This window comes from Cervus elaphus, chromosome 21 (assembly GCF_910594005.1).
Source record: "Cervus elaphus chromosome 21, mCerEla1.1, whole genome shotgun sequence".
In the NCBI taxonomy this organism is placed as follows: domain Eukaryota; kingdom Metazoa; phylum Chordata; class Mammalia; order Artiodactyla; family Cervidae; genus Cervus; species Cervus elaphus.
In genome coordinates this window covers 62,061,337-62,078,198 of record NC_057835.1, presented here as the reverse complement: position 1 = coordinate 62,078,198, position 16,862 = coordinate 62,061,337, and the positions used below count along the sequence as shown (strand labels likewise).

At 36.9% G+C, this 16,862-nt stretch overlaps 1 protein-coding gene across 33 annotated transcripts in view; it reads left to right on the top strand.

Moving 5' to 3' along the window:
- The window catches only part of RIMS2 (regulating synaptic membrane exocytosis 2), a 590,415-nt gene that overhangs the window by 373,450 nt on the left and 200,103 nt on the right, over window positions 1-16,862 (top strand). For 15 of the 33 annotated variants that reach the window (XM_043880173.1, XM_043880167.1, XM_043880141.1 and 12 more), the window contains one exon: window positions 1,277-1,342. The exons of the other annotated variants lie outside the window; for them this stretch is intronic. In XM_043880173.1, the coding sequence (XP_043736108.1) occupies window positions 1,277-1,342 (66 nt within the window). The remainder of the gene's footprint in view (window positions 1-1,276; window positions 1,343-16,862) is intronic. 33 annotated transcript variants of the gene reach the window in all.

The following is a 16,862-nucleotide window of genomic DNA, read 5'->3' as shown; positions in this document are numbered from 1 at the left end:
TAGATAAATGGAGCATAATGAAGATCAAGAAGAAACTAAAAGATTTTTTAGAATTTCACAGATAAAACTCACAGAATACCTTGAAGAGAATAGTAGAGGCAGAAGTCAAATTACAGTAAACTTTAAGCATGACTGAAAAGTGAGAAAGTGATGGCAAGAATTGTAGATACATCTAAAAGATGTTTTATGATGAAAAAGACAGAGAGAGGAAAGCAAAGTTACTGAAGTTTTATTTTGAGAATTAAATTTGATTGTGGAAGGGAAGGCATGAGACGAAAATGAATGAAGCAAGGCCATATGGGAAGCAGGATTACAAGTAGAGGAATTTCTTCCTTTGTTGGAGAAGAATAGGACAAGTGAAGATACAAATGTATATGTCCTCTTTAGAGATGTTGAGAGAGATCAAGGTGGGCTTCCATTTTTTACTGAAGCATAATGATAATCTGCCAAAATTAAGTGTTTTGACATGGAAGGTTAAAAAAATTTTTTTAATTATATTAGTGCTATGGAAATAAGAGAATCAGCTACGGAGGGGTAAAAATGAAAATGTACTACTTTGATGGCTTGTGGTAAGTCATGAGGCATGAAGTGCAGCAGAATCAAAACATGTAATAAATAGTGACTGGAAAATGGAATAGCATCCAATACATTTAAAAAATAAAATTAATATTCAAATAAAGTTAATTTCAAATAATTAATATTCAAAATAAAGTAATATCAAAATAAAACAATATTCAAACAAAGTATTCAATTTGTTCCCTACTAAATGAAATTTTATAAACTCTTTTAGTTACTTTTAATTAGTAATGATTGTAAAAAAAATAATTGCCTTATGAAATCCCCTAAGTGTGATAAGTATTAGAAGTTATCTCTTTTAATATTTTCTTCTCAAACTTTCTGGTTACTTTATTATTTTTCTTTTCCTACCTTTCCTCCCCAAAAATGAGGAAGCAGCTGTATTATATACATTTTATAGATGGTGCTGAAGATGTTTGTGATAATTGATAAGATTTTATTTTTAAATATTATTTGTTTCAATCTCAATTTGTTACATTTTGTTGTGTTTTGTTTTAGACTATTTAGACTATTTTAACCTTTAGCACTGCCGTATCACAATGGACATTGGGAAGAAGGAGCAAACTTTCAGTAACAATTTTCATTTGCTTTGCTTGCTCTCTGCTTATCTTTTTTGAATCTCACTTTTAAAAATTAAACTATACCGTCTTCATTTCTTTCCTGAGTCTCATTTGTATTCTTGTTTCTGCCATGCTTGCAGTCATTTTCTTACTCTACCTCGCTCCAGATACAGTCAGAGCATTGAACATCATCACAGGGATGGCAGGTATTTTTTTCTTACAATTGAGTATGTTCGTAGAATTGCATGTGCCTGTCTGTTGATATTAACTCACTTCTATTTTTTTATATATATACGTTTGTGGATACTGATGAAATATAGAAATATTATCCTTGTAAAAAAGTAGAAAATAAAGCATATATAAACAATTTATTGTATTAGAATGTCAAAAATATAACTTCCCCCTGATGGGCTGGGATCATCTCTGTGATGATTCTAAACATGTAATTCACCAGAAATTACTTTTGAATCATTACATGGAAAAGTAGAATAACAGTATTTTAAAAAATTAATACAGTTGACAGCTCTTCTTCCTCTGGAGAGTTCATGAATAGACATTCAGACAGCACTAGTTGATTGTGGTACATATCCTAAAAACCCACTCTACCTCCCTCCAAATCAGCCTTTGAAAAGTGCTTAGATTGGACAGAGGTTTATGAGGCTGAACTCAGGTTTATGGTTACTTTATCAAGGGTGGCTGTGATCTACTCATTGGCTATAGTAGATGAGTCTGGATCCCTGGAGAATACTGGGTTTGTGGGAAAATCCTTGTTCATTTTTACTCTACCACCATTCTCCTTGGTATTGAAGAGAAATATAAATTACCTGGCATTTAACAGAAAGGAGGATTACCTCTCTAGTTATTCCTAGAAGGATATTTAGCAGGGAAAGAAGGTCTCTGGAGCTTGCAGTTTCTCAAGTCTAAACGTAGCTGTAGGGATTTGAGCCAGTTCAGTGACATTTTGAGGCCCTGTAGGCAGAGAAAAGAACAGCAATGATAATGTGGTTGTGGGTTCAGCTATACAGATAGGGAATTAATGTGCTGTACTCACTCTGACTATAGTTTCAGAGTGATTTGGGTTCTTTGTGACCACTTTTATCCTATTAGTTTAGTTAACTGAGAGTTGATAATTAAAGAGCTTAGAAAAAAATAATCGAAACTAGTGGGTAAATATCTAAGATTGAATTCATTTAGACAAATATACAAGGAAACATAAGAGATAGTATCAACAATAAATTCCTAATAATTCAAGTTTTGTGATGTCTTTCTGTACGTGTATCTGAAATTTAGTGCGTTCAGTTTACTATACGGTAGTGGTTATTGCTATGTTTTATTTTCTTTTACTTTTCTCAGTCTCTTTTTCTATTATTTTGCTTTGATACTAAATAATTTTCATTTTTTTTATTGTTAGTGTTTGTCATCTTTATTATTGCTGTATATTACTTTCAGACTGTTTTTTTGGTTACAATGATTATACATGTATCTTACAAAAATGTGAAAAATAGTTATATACCTATCCTTATAATTGGGTAAGACCTTTTTTAAGGTGGGTGGCATGAATGAGATATTATTGACTATAGAATTCTTGTGCTGGTATCTTTCCACTTAAATATAAATTAAAATCATGCATCACATTAGTTTTTTATGCCCTATATTTTTCTTAGTTATCAATAAGTAAATTGCTTCTTATTATTTGTTCTTTCAGTGAACCAACATAGATAGAGCCAGTCCTTGAACAGCTCTAGGTTGATTATCAGTTTCACATTCTTGCTCAGTTTCTCAACCTCAGCCTAGCTGGCCTATTTTGAAAGAGATTTCTGAATTGTCTTTTGTGCCATAATTTAGTTTGTAGTCAGGGCACACAATATCACTGATGTTTATATTAAAGGAAAACACAGTTACGAAAATCAGTTTTAGAAAACAAATTATCAAATAACTTACTCTAAGATTTGCCGTCACTTAAATGATTCAAAGTTGTGAGTCTAGTGTATACTTACTTTGGAAAAATTGGATAGATATTGTAAGAATGTAGTTCTTTAGTTGCTTTCAATAATATTATCTTTTACTATTATTAGTTTGATTCATACAAAAGCATATCTGCGTGTTTCAAAGCATAGTAGTAAAATAAACATTTAGGAATCTACTACCCATACCAAGAACCAGAATATACAGCTAATATTCCTTCATCTACCTCTAGGCTTCTTGCCTATTGCATTTGTATTGTATTCCACAGAAACAGTAAATACTGTATTGAATTTTCAGCTTAACATTTCCTTCATTTGTTGTTTTTTAATTATTTTTATTTTTATTTTTATTATTTATTTATTTATTTATTTTGTCATACATTGATATGAATCAGCCATAGATTTACACGTATTCCCCATCCCGATCCCCCCTCCCACCTCGCTCTCCACCCGATTCCTCTGGGTCTTCCCAGTGCACCAGGCCGGAGCACTTGTCTCATGCATCCCACCTGGGCTGGTGATCTGTTTCACCATAGATAGTATACATGCTGTTCTTTTGAAATATCCCACCCTCACATTCTCCCACAGAGTTCAAGAGTCTGTTCTGTACTTCTGTGTCTCTTTTTCTGTTTTGCGTATAGGGTTATCATTACCATCTTTCTAAATTCCATATATATGTGTTAGTATGCTGTAATGTTCTTTATCTTTCTGGCTTACTTCACTCTGTATAAGGGGCTCCAGTTTCATCCATCTCATTAGAACTGATTCAAATGAATTCTTTTTAACGGCTGAGTAATATTCCATGGTGTATATGTACCACAGCTTCTTATCCATTCATCTGCTGATGGGCATCTAGGTTGCTTCCATGTCCTGGCTATTATAAACAGTGCTGCGATGAACATTGGGGTGCACGTGTCTCTTTCAGATCTGGTTTCCTCAGTGTGTATGCCCAGAAGTGGGATTGCTGGGTCATATGGCAGTTCTATTTCCAGTTTTTAAAGAAATCTCCACACTTTTCCATAGCGGCTGTACTAGTTTGCATTCCCACCAACAGTGTAAGAGGGTTCCCTTTTCTCCACACCCTCTCCAGCATTTATTGCTTGTAGACTTTTGGATAGCAGCCATCCTGACTGGCGTGTAATGGCACCTCATTGTGGTTTTGATTTGCATTTCTCTAATAATGAGTGATGTTGAGCATCTTTTCATGTGTTTGTTAGTCATCTGTATGTCGTCTTTGGAGAAATGTCTGTTTAGTTCTTTGGCCCATTTTTTGATTGGGTCATTTATTTTTCTGGAATTGAGCTGCAGGAGTTGCTTGTATATTTTTGAGATTAATCCTTTGTCTGTTTCTTCATTTGCTATTATTTTCTCCCAATCTGACGGCTGTCTTTTCACCTTACTTATAGTTTCCTTTGTAGTGCAAAAGCTTTTAAGTTTCATTAGGTCCCATTTGTTTATTTTTGCTTTTATTTCCAATATTCTGGGAGGTGGGTCATAGAGGATCTTGCTGTGATTTATGTCGGAGAGTGTTTTGCCTATGTTCTCCTCTAGGAGTTTTATAGTTTCTGGCCTTACATTTAGATCTTTAATCCATTTTGAGTTTATTTTTGTGTATGGTGTTAGAAAGTGTTCTAGTTTCATGATCTTTTACAAGTGGTTGACCAGTTTTCCCAGCACCACTTGTTAAAGAGGTTGTCTTTTTTCCATTGTATATCCTTGCCTCCTTTGTCAAAGATAAGGTGTCCATAGGTTCGTGGATTTATCTCTGGGCTTTCTATTCTGTTCCATTGATCTATATTTCTGTCTTTGTGCCAGTACCATACTGTCTTGATGACTGTGGCTTTGTAGTAGAGTCTGAAGTCAGGCAGGTTGATTCCTCCAGTTCCATTCTTCTTTCTCAAGATTACTTTGGCTATTCGAGGTTTTTTGTATTTCCATACAAATTGTGAAATTATGTGTTCTAGTTCTGTGAAAAATACCGTTGGTAGCTTGATAGGGATTGCATTGAATCTATAGACTGCTTTGGTTAGAATAGCCATTTTGACAATATTGATTCTTCCAATCCATGAACACGGTATGTTTCTCCATCTGTTTGTGTCCTCTTTGATTTCTTTCATCCGTGTTTTATAGTTTTCTATGTATAGGTCTTTTGTTTCTTTAGGTAGATATACTCCTAAGTATTTTATTCTTTTTGTTGCAATGGTGAATGGTATTGTTTCTTTAATTTCTCTTTCTGTTTTTTCATTGTTAGTATATAGGAATGCAAGGGATTTCTGTGTGTTAATTTTATATCCTGCAACTTTACTATATTCATTGATTAGCTCTAGTGATTTTCTGGTAGTCTTTAGGGTTTTCTATGTGGAGGATCATGTCATCTGCAAACAGCGAGAGTTTCACTTCTTCTTTTCCTATCTGGATTCCTTTTACTTCTTTTTCTGCTCTGATTGCTGTGGCCAAAACTTCCAACACTATGTTGAATAGTAGTGGTGAGAGTGGGCACCCTTGTCTTGTTCCTGATTTCAGGGGAAATGCTTTCAATTTTTCACCATTGAGGGTGATGCTTGCTGTGGGTTTGTCATATATAGCTTTTATTATGTTGAGGTATGTTCCTTCTATTCCTGCTTTCTGGAGAGTTTTAATCATAAATGAGTGTTGAATTTTGTCAAAGGCTTTCTCTGCATCTATTGAGATAATCATATGGTTTTTATCTTTCAATTTGTTAATGTGGTGTATTACATTGATTGATTTGCAGATATTAAAGAATCCTTGCATTCCTGGGATAAAGCCCACTTGGTCATGGTGTATGATTTTTTTAATATGTTGTTGGATTCTGTTTGCTAGAATTTTGTTAAGTATTTTTGCATCTATGTTCATCAGTGATATTGGCCTGTAGTTTTCTTTTTTTGTGGCATCTTTGTCTGGGTTTGGAATTAGGGTGATGGTGGCCTCATAGAATGAGTTTGGAAGCTTACCTTCATCTGCAATTTTCTGGAAGAGTTTGAGTAAGATAGGTGTTAGCTCTTCTCTAAATTTTTGGTAGAATTCAGCTGTGAAGCCATCTGGTCCTGGGCTTTTGTTTGCTGGAAGATTTTTGATTACAGTTTCGATTTCCTTGCTTGTGATGGGTCTGTTAAGATCTTCTATTTCTTCCTGGTTCAGTTTTGGAAAGTTATACTTTTCTAAGAATTTGTCCATTTCATCCAAGTTGTCCATTTTATTGGCATAGAGCTGCTGGTAGTAGTCTCTTATGATCCTTTGTATTTCAGTGTTGTCTGTTGTGATCTCTCCATTTTCATTTCTAATTTTGTTAATTTGGTTCTTCTCTCTTTGTTTCTTAATGAGTCTTGCTAATGGCTTGTCAATTTTGTTTATTTTTTCAAAAAACCAGCTTTTAGCTTTGTTGATTTTTGCTATGGTCTCTTTAGTTTCTTTTGCATTTATTTCTGCCCTGATTTTTAAGATTTCTTTCCTTCTGCTAACCCTGGGGTTCTTCATTTCTTCCTTCTCTAGTTGCTTTAGGTGTAGAGTTAGGTTATTTATTTGGTTTTTTTCTTGTTTCTTGATGTAAGCCTGTAATGCTATGAACCTTCCCCTTAGCACTGCTTTTACAGTGTCCCATAGGTTTTGGGTTGTTGTGTTTTCATTTTCATTCATTTCTATACATATTTTGATTTCTTTTTTGATTTCTTCTATGATTTGTTGGTTATTCAGAAGCGTGTTATTTAGCCTCCATATGTTTGAATTTTTAACAATTTTTTTCCTGTAATTGAGATCTAATCTTACTGCACTGTGGTCAGAAAAGATGACTGGAATGATTTCAATTTTTTTGAATTTTCCAAGACCAGATTTATGGCCCAGGATGTGATCTATTCTGGAGAAGGTTCCGTGTGCACCTGAGAAAAAGGTGAAGTTGATTGTTTTGGGGTGAAATGTCCTATAGATATCAATTAGGTCTAGCTGGTCCATTGTGTCATTTAAGGTTTGTGTTTCCTTGTTAATTTCATTTGTTGTTTTTTTAAGTGACTTTAATCATTTATTTCTCTCTGCTAACTTTCTGAGTTACTTAGTTCTTCTGACTCCCACTTCAGTCCACTATGAAATTCTAGGGATTATTGAAGATACAAAAGCTCATCTAGTCAGCTATCCCTTTTCCTTTATTTATTACCATAATGTTTAATTCATCTTGTTTAAACCCTGTACCTTTGTACATATTGCAGCTGAACAGCCATGCATTTTCCTTACATGTTGATATCATCTGTTAACTTCTTGGATATACTATTTTATTTACCGAGGATTTTAGCATGTGGCTTTAGTCTTTCTCTTTATCATGATTCCTGCCATGTACCTGAATGATGTTGTGTGTGTGTGTGCTGTCATGTCCAACTCTTCTCGACCCCATGGACTGTAGTCCACCAGGCTTCTCTGTCCTTGGGATTCTCCAGGCAAGAATACTGGAGTAGGTTGCCATTTCCTTCTCCTGTCAATGTTGGCATTCACCCGAATGGTCTGTTTAGTACCCACTCACTTCCTTAACCATCTCAGATTGGAGGTAGTGAGCTTTACCCTCAGTTCTGCTTTAGTTACTCACTCCCCTGGCCATGCTCTGAATATTATCATCACTTGAAACTGTTCTACCTTTGAAATTTTTTTTAAAAAATTTCATTTTTTATATAATTTTTAAAGATTACTTTCCATTTATAGTTATTACAAATGCTTCATTCTTGGACAATAACTACACATGGTTCTTTCTTATTCTTTCATTGAGTTACTTTTAACTCACTGATTTGTTTATCCACTGTGTTTACCCCTTTACCTTTCCCAATTTGCCTCCACTTTACTTACATATCTGGGGGTTGAATCCATTCTTGGAAACATCGTCAGTTCAGTTCCCTTGCTTCATTGTTCTTCTTTTACATTTTTGACGAAGTCCAAGTCTGGAGCAATCGTTTTCTCTTGCCAAATGGTTTTTGATCTAAATTATCCAACTTCTCTCTAATTACCTACTGGAGAAAAACAATGACTGAACATTCCAAGGAAAAGTGACCTCTTTATTGAGGATTGTGAAAAGAATAAAAAGAAATTGGCACCAACTTTCTAATCATTCAGTTTCCCAGTCTGTATTTCAAGGTGGCATTTACTGTCATGGTCTGGGAATTCCCCTTCTGTGAATAAATATGTGTTAATAGTTCCAAGTGGACCATAGTTTGGCTGTATAAAATCTGGAATTTTCTGAATGGAATATATGTATAGTAGTTAACTAAACATGGCATCCTCAATATGTGACGAATCAGAACCATTGGCCTCTTTACTTCACATTTGTAAAATAAAATATGTATGCTGTCTCTTTGGAACAGATGAATAGAAGCTTAATGTTTGCTAAACTTCTTTTATATTACTTCAGGAAACAAATATTTAACTAATATTAGGGATCAAGACTTTTTTTCCTCTGGACAAGTTGCACTGACCAGGGCAAAATTATCTTTGATCATTGCGTAGTTTAAAACACATCGAAACTGAGGTCCAGCACGTTGCCAAAAAAAAAAAAAAAAAACACACATTCAAAATTTAAACAAACATATTTGGAATGGATATCATGTTACCTTTTATTGATATCCCTCTAAGATATATCCTTTATTTCAGTTAATGTATCTTTTATATTTTAAAATCTATCCTCATATCTTACTTCCCCCCGAGTATTCATCTTTACTTAAAGCTATACTTGGGGCTTCCCAGGTGGTGAAAATGGTAAAGAACCTGCCTGCCAGTGTAGGAGATGTGGGAGATGCAGATTCAATCCCTGGACTGGGAAGATCACCTGGAGGAGGGCATGGCAATGCACTCCAGTCTTCTTGCCTAGAGACTCCCATGGACAGAAGAACCTAGTGGGCTATGGTCCATGGAGTCACAAAGAGTCAGTGTCAGACACGACTGAAGTGACTTAGCATGCACACATGCAAAGCTATACATAGCATATTAAGGAGTCACTAACATTGGTGGTGGACATGGCAACTTTTGCATAAAGATGTGATGGAGGAGATGACAGGTGGACTATATCTTAAAGGAAGAATTAGAAATATTTAGGTAGAGTAAGATAGGATCTTGGTGGAATTTTAAAGAAATATATGAGCAAAGTTGGGCTTCCCAGGTGGCGCTAGTGGTAAAGAACCCGCCTGCCATTGCAGGAGACAAAAGAGACACGGATTCGATCCCTGGGTCGGGAAGATCCCTTGGAGGAGGGCATGGAAACCCACTCCAGTATTCTTGCCTGGAGAATCCCATGGACAGAGGAACCTGGTGGGCTACAGTCCATGGAGTTGCAAAGGGTCGGACACAACTGAAACGACTTAGCATGCATGCATAAGCAAAGTTACTGGTGTGATAAGCACTGTGTTTTAGTGTGTTGGAGTGTTCGTCACAAGGCAGGGAATAGCAAGGGATAAATCTGTAATGATAGAGATAGTCTCGATTATGAATAACCTTGTAGCCTCTGTTCAGGAACTTAAATCTAAGACTGTGTGTGATAGAGGTACTTTGAAGAGTTTTAGTTTCAGGATGGCTGTAGTACATTTATTCACTCTAGAGACTATGGGGATGGTTGATGAGAGAAAAGTGTATGAAAAAGAAAAATACATACTGAGGTATTTGCCTTGGTCTAGGAGGAAATGGCAACCCACTCCAGTGTTCTTGGCTGGAGAATCCCAGGGACGGCGGAGCCTGGTGGGCTGCCGTCTATGGGGTCGCACAGAGTCGGACACGACTGAAGTGACTTAGCAGCAGCAGCAGCAGGACAACAGAAGCTCTTCGAGGGTCTGAACTAAGTAAGGTAGTGGATCCAGAGATAGATGATGAGAGTTAATCAATTAAATTCAATATTACCTGGTAAATAATCAGATTTGGATGTTGAGGGGAAGCCAAGAGTCAAGAAACATTCCAGTTTTATTGGCTGAGTAACTGGGTGCATGTGGAACCTTAACAGAGATGGGGGAATTGTTAGAGGAGAGGAATCAGTTTAGGTGAGAGACAAGTTCAGCTTTGGAATTATTGAGAAGGCTGGGGGAAGCTTCTAGCAAGAAGTAAATTAAATAATTTTAAAGCTTAAAGAAGTTTGAAGTGAAGTGAAGTCGCTCAGTCGTGTCCGACTCTTTGTGACCCCGTGGACTGTAGCCCACCAGGCTCCTCTGTCCATGGGATTCTCCAGGCAAGAATACTGGAGTGGGTTGCCATTTCCTTCTCCAGGGGATCTTTCCAACCCAGGGATCGAACCCAGGTCTTCTGCATTGTTGGCAGATGCTTTAACCTCTGAGCCACCAGGGAAGCCCTGAAGAAGTTTAGGCTGTGTATAATCATTTAGGAATAAGTTTACTACTCGTGGAAAGTAGCTACAAAAATGAAAGTGAAATCAGCCAGAAATACTACCCTTCAAATGAAGGCCAAGGGGTTTTCCTCTGCCATGAAAAAGTGACAGAGAAAGAGAAGCTTCTGAAGGACATAGTGAAGGAAGAATAGAAAAGTAAGAATAGAGCTTAAAAAAATAATTTGAAGAAGGAAGAAATAATGTCAACAGTAAAAATAAATGAAAGTAAAGGTATATGAAAAGTGCCAATTAGATTTGTCAGGGAAGAAGTCATTGATGATTCCAACTCAGGTGATGTCAGAAAGATGGTGAGAGGAGAAAAGCAGATTGCAGGGCCTGAGGCGTGACTGGGAGATAATAAACACCTCAGAGGAGTGTGGAGAAATATTGGATAGAGGCATGTGATATCAGACTAGGTTTCTTTCTTTCAAAGTAAGAAATACATCCTACTATAGGCTTGGAGGAAAAAATCCTTTAGGGGAGAAAAGAATAGGTTGAAAACAGGGAAAAAGAAAGGATGACTAGAAGAAAAGTCTTAGAGCAGTGGGTGGGGCTAACCACACAGATGGGGTTTCTAAATGTAAAAAGTTCTTATTTACCATTGAGACAGGAGGGAAATAGATGACAGAGTTGGAACTAAGTAAATTTTTAAAGGATGTTAGTCGTAGGTAATTATATTTAATAACCTCAATTCTGTTGTTGCTATAATTGAGATTATATGGTTATTTTTGAGACAAATTCCTGAGGATTCCTGAAGGTTGAATATGATATTTAATTGAAAATGAGAAAGTTTATTAAATAGTCATTGTGTAAATACTGACAAGAACTGATTAAATATAAGTAGAAAGATTGTTAATGATACCACCACAGCAGATGTTTAGAAACTATGAATTTGCAAAGTGCTAACCTATATGAATGCATGCTTTGCTTAAGAAATACCCAGTTGCCTAAATGTAGAAAAATCATTATGGTATTGAACCAATTTTAGGGTTTTGATGAATATTTGGAAGATTTGGGAGAGAAGGGAATCTGTTGTTATAGAAATGGTTCAGATGATCAATCATAGAGTCTAAGATGGGTAAGGAAGGAAGAAAAGTAAAGAGGGACTATACTCTGACAGAAATTGGTAGGTCCATGGAATGAAAAGTGTCAAATGGAGGTCAAATAAAGTGGAAGTGAGATTATAAAACACCTGAAGTAATTAATGATTGTCATCAGATTGATATTAGAATTTAGTATTTTAGAGTTTGAATAGTTTCACTGGATTCTAAGATTCACCATATTTCCCTAGAAAGGAGTGCTGATGCAGGGGAAAAGTGAGGATTATTGACGTTTCAAAGATCCAAGAGTTATGGTTCAAGATTTTTGAACAATTTCCTGCAGGTACATTGAAATCTCCTGGAATCACCATAGAATTTATCTAAAGAAAATGGCTGATAAAAATCCCCCAAATAATCAATGACTAAGGGATATTGACTGGAAGTTGGTAGTTATTAGCAACCTGAGTTAATAATGGATCTTACAGACAAGTGGCATGCTTGATAGAAATAAGAACATGTATGTTACAGCAGAAGAACAATGGCCAGAGTGTCTCTAGAGAGCCAATTTCTCCTGAATCCATGGACTATGAAATGTGAAAGAATAAGTCACCTCTGCAGATGAGAGTTACACTGGAAGGAGAGTCTGCAGGGTTGGGCTAAGTGCTATTTGAGAAAGGGATGTGCAGAAACTATTCTGCAGAAAAGTTGATGATATAAGGAAGTTAGTTAACAATAGATGAGGATTCTTGAAAATACAGCTAAGAGAATAGAGAAAATTAAAATGGTACATAAGAGAATACAGGAAATGAAGAATTTAGAGAGAAGAAGCTGTCAAGGGACAACTGGGCTTTCTCTGTACTTGATACTAAGAATTATACAAATAAGATGCTTAAATAGAAGTGATGTAACTGAGACATCTAAATGTATCCTAAGTTGTTTTGGTGTCAGAATGGAGTAAGGTTCTGGGAAGGGTCTGACCTGGGGCTAGAGTGGTACTGTGGGATGCCATCACATTTGAAGAGAGGCAGCGAGTGGTCTTATCTTAAGGAATTTGGGGTCATGATGAGGACCCAAGTTAGAGAAAGAGTTCTCACAAAGCTCAAAAAAGGGCTTCCCTGGTGGCTCGGAAGGTAAAGAATCTGCCTGCAGTGCGAGAGACCCATGTTGAATCCCTAGATTGGGAAGATCCCCTGGAGAAGAGAATGGCTACCCACTCCAGTTTTCTTGGCTGGAGAATTACATGGACAGAGGAGCTTGGTGGGCTATAGTCCATGGGGTCACAGAGAGTCAAACATGACTGAACGACTAACGCTTTCACACTTTTTTCTCACAAAACTAGTGGAGTCACAGGAGGATGAGATTCTTGTGTGAAATACAGAGTGTTTTCCCATAGATGCCCTGAGAAGTAGTACTGAGAGCCCTTAGTGAATGGGATCAAATCCAAGTAATTCACACTTCCTGAGCTACGCCTCATCTTTTTGCCATAATTTCTTTGCATTTTTACCAGCCTTCTCCTTTCCTCTTAGAAGCCTTGTCTAAGAGGAAAGTGATCTTCTATTACACTAGGTAATCTTCTATTTGTGTTTCTGACTATAACTATTCTTAATTTCTCTGAAATTTCCCTCTGTTACTTATGTCTTGTTTCTCTTACATTTCAGTCTTTCTTGCTTTACTAATTTTGTTTTTCCTCAAATTGTTGTTAAAGAGACCTGTTGATATCTCCTTAATAGTATCTTCTTTCTAATCTATCACACCTTCAAGCTCCCTGGAGAATGGTCGATTTCTCTCTCTTACTTAGGTCATGTTTCTTGACTATGTATTTTTACACATGCTCTCCCCACTTCATCAGCTGCTGCTGCTAAGTCGCTTCAGTCGTGTCCGACTCTGTGTGACCCCATAGATGGCAGCCCACCAGGCTCCCCCCTCCCTGGGATTCTCCAGGCAAGAACACTGGAGTGGATTGCCATTTCCTTCTCCAATGCATGAAAGTGAAAAGTGAAAGGGAAGTCGCTCAGTCGTGTCCAACTCTTAGCGACCCCATGGACTGCAACTTACCAATCTCCTCCGTCCATGGGATTTTCCAGGCAAGAGTACTGGAGTGGGTTGCCGTCGCCTTCTCCGCTTCATCAGCTACTGAGCTTTAACCCTCTACAGTTTGACATCTATTTCCAGCAATTTGTTTTAAATTATTTTCTCCATGGTTATTATTTGCTGTATCTTTTTACACTTTGTATCCTTGTTATGTCCTTGTATCTGCCATTATTAATCTTTTTAGCCTCTCTAATACAGTAACTCTCCTGATTCTCGTTCTACCCCTTGACTGCTCTTCTGTCTCCCTCACTTTATTCCTACTTCTCATGTTCTCAACTTCTTGACTATATGTTATCCTATATTCTGTCATCTTTATGACTTTGTCCAAAACTTCTAATACCTGGTATAAAGCCTGGCACATGACATGCATACAATAAATAACTTTAAAAGAATTAGTGAATCAATGAACAGTGAAGTATTAATATAATACAGTGACTTCTCAAACTATCAGATTTTCTTTATCTGACATTATCTATAGAAGAGTATTGTTGCAACACTTCACAAATTTAGGTCCAAACCTAAAGTTAGGCTCCTTCTTCTCAATAATTCTTCTATTTCTGTTAATAGATCATCATTTCATTTTAGAAGCTGGAAATATCAGCCTCTTTCTTTAGTTTATTCATTTCTGTCACTTAATTCATATGGTGATTTGCCAAGTAGTATATGTAGGTAAAACCCTATTCTTGCTCTCAAAGAAGTTAACAGGCTTTAGAACCAAGAAAGTGCAATTCAAATTCCATCTCAAAAAATAACAAATTGTGTGACTTTGATCAAGTTTCTGTGAGCGTTAGTTTGCTTATTTCGAAAATGTGAGAGATTGGCCCACTGTCAAGAAGCAAAGCAATCAACAGAATCAAACTCAGAGATGCACAGATGTTGGGACTATCAAGCAGGGAATTTAAAATAATAATTTCTGAGATTCCTTCTAGCCCTAAAATTATGTTTGTATAATTCCATATATTGTACATTATGATTTATTTTTCTCATCCATGCCTTCTTCTCTGTTTCCAACCTTTTTCTACAAGTCAGCCTCTTCCTACTCTAATTTATTCCATATGTTACTCCTGAAGACATCTTCTTATTTCATTATTTAAACATTACCTGTGTTCAGAACTTTTTGGTCACTCATTGAAAATTAAACCATATCTTAACCTCTTAACTAGACATTTAAGATCTCCATAAACTAACTTCAAACTTTCCAGCATTTTGCCACATTCTAATTTCTATAATTTCTGATATTTCCATTTGGTTAGTTTTTCCTGTCCAACCAGATTTATTGAGCATAAGAAAATTCTATAGACAAAGTGATCTAGACCTGTTGCTTCAAAGCAAAATCTTTTTTGTACTAATATTTTGATAGGTCATTCCATACAATGTTGAAAGGTGCTTACTCTAAAGCTAATAGAAGAATGTTCAATGCATATTAAATGAAAGGCCTAACTACTGAACTTTAAAAACTCTTTAAGATAATTAACAAAGGTAGATTGTAGTCCTATGACAGGCTACTGGAGAACTGATTGATACAAAACATCAGGAGGTCATTTGTGCAACACCTGTGTGATGCTGGTGTTTTCTGAATAATAATACTCCCATTGTCTGATTCTAGACACACCACAGGAATACCAGTGAGGTCAGAGGTTAGCTTAGCTGCTTGCTGGCCTAGAACAGATATCACCCCAGGCTGCTTATCTGACCAGGTCTCACAGAAATCCAGGTTAAATCTTTGTGAATCTGTGAGCAGGACTCCATCAATGGATGGATTCTTCACTGTACCCTCCAAGTGCTACTCCAAAGTCACCTCCTACTGCCCACTGTCTGCCAGGCCCAGGACCCCACAGCACATCACATCCTTCTTCACCACAAACCTACCATTTGATTTCTTACAGTCTTCATCTATCTGCTGATATTTCTCTTAGCTTTTCATGCAAGAGATATTCTCCATCTTTTCTAAGGTAGTCTTTAATATACCAGTCATACAATATTTTAAATTCTGATAGTTCCAACATCTGTGGATCTGTTTCTTCAGAGTGGGCCTTGTTTTTCTTGCTTGTTGGAGTCTCCAGTAATTTTTTTTTTTTTTTTTTTTTACTGTTAGACATCATATCATCATTCATGACTGAGGAAGAGGATTATGCTTGAAAATGTGCAAACCTCTTGTTCTGTGTGTGTGTCTGTGTATTTGAGAGGGGATGAATCAGTCCTCTAATCACTACCTCTGTGTGATTTGAACTAACCTTATGAAGTAGCAGTGAAGGGCAGCAAGCACCAGGATGAGGAACTTCCACTATCCCTGTAAAACTAACAAAACAAAAGGAATGCTAGTGAATTGTTCAAAGCTGACCAATGAATCTGTTGAACATGGCACTCAGATATTCTAGAGTAAGGACTATGTCATATCAAACAATATCAATTCATAATTTGATTCTTCAGAAATACAACTTCAGTTCAGTTCAGTTGCTCAGTCATGTCTGACTCTTTGTGACCCCCATGGACTGCAGCACGCCAGGCCTCCCTGTCCATCACCAACTCCTGAAGCCTATTCAAACACATGTCCATTGAGTCAGTGATGCCATCAAACCATGTCATCCTCTGTCATCCCCTTCTCCTCCTGCCTTCAATCTTTCCCAACATCGGTGTCTTTTCATATGAGTCAGCTCTTCACATCAGGTGGTCAAAGTATTGCAGTTTCAGCTTTAGCATCAGTCCTTCCAGTGAATATTCAGGACTGATTTCCTTTAGGATGGACTGGTTGGATATCCTTGCAGTCCAAGGGAGTCTTCTCCAACACCACAGTTCAAAAGCATCAATTCTTCAGCGCTCAGCTTTCTTTATAGTCCAACTCTCAAGACCCAGTTTCCCCCTCAGTCAGTCTATCCCATCAGGAAGCTTCCATAAGCCTCTTATCCTTCTCCATCAGAGGGCAAACAGACTGGAAATCACAATCACAGAAAACTAACCAATCTGATGACATGGACCACAGCCTTGTCTAACTCAATGAAGCCATGAGCCATGCCGTGTAGGGCCATCCAAGACGGACAGGTCATGGTGGAGAGTTCTGACAAAACATGGTCCACTGGAAAAGGGAATGGCAAATCACTTCAGTATTCTTGCCTTGAGAACCCCATGAACAGTAAGGAAAGTGAAAAAGATAGGACACTGAAAGATGAACTCCCCAGGTCGGTAGGTGCCCAGTATGCTACTGGAGATCAGTGGAGAAATAAAAATAACTCCAGAAGAGTGAAGAGATGGAGCCAAAGCAAAACAACACCCAGCTGTG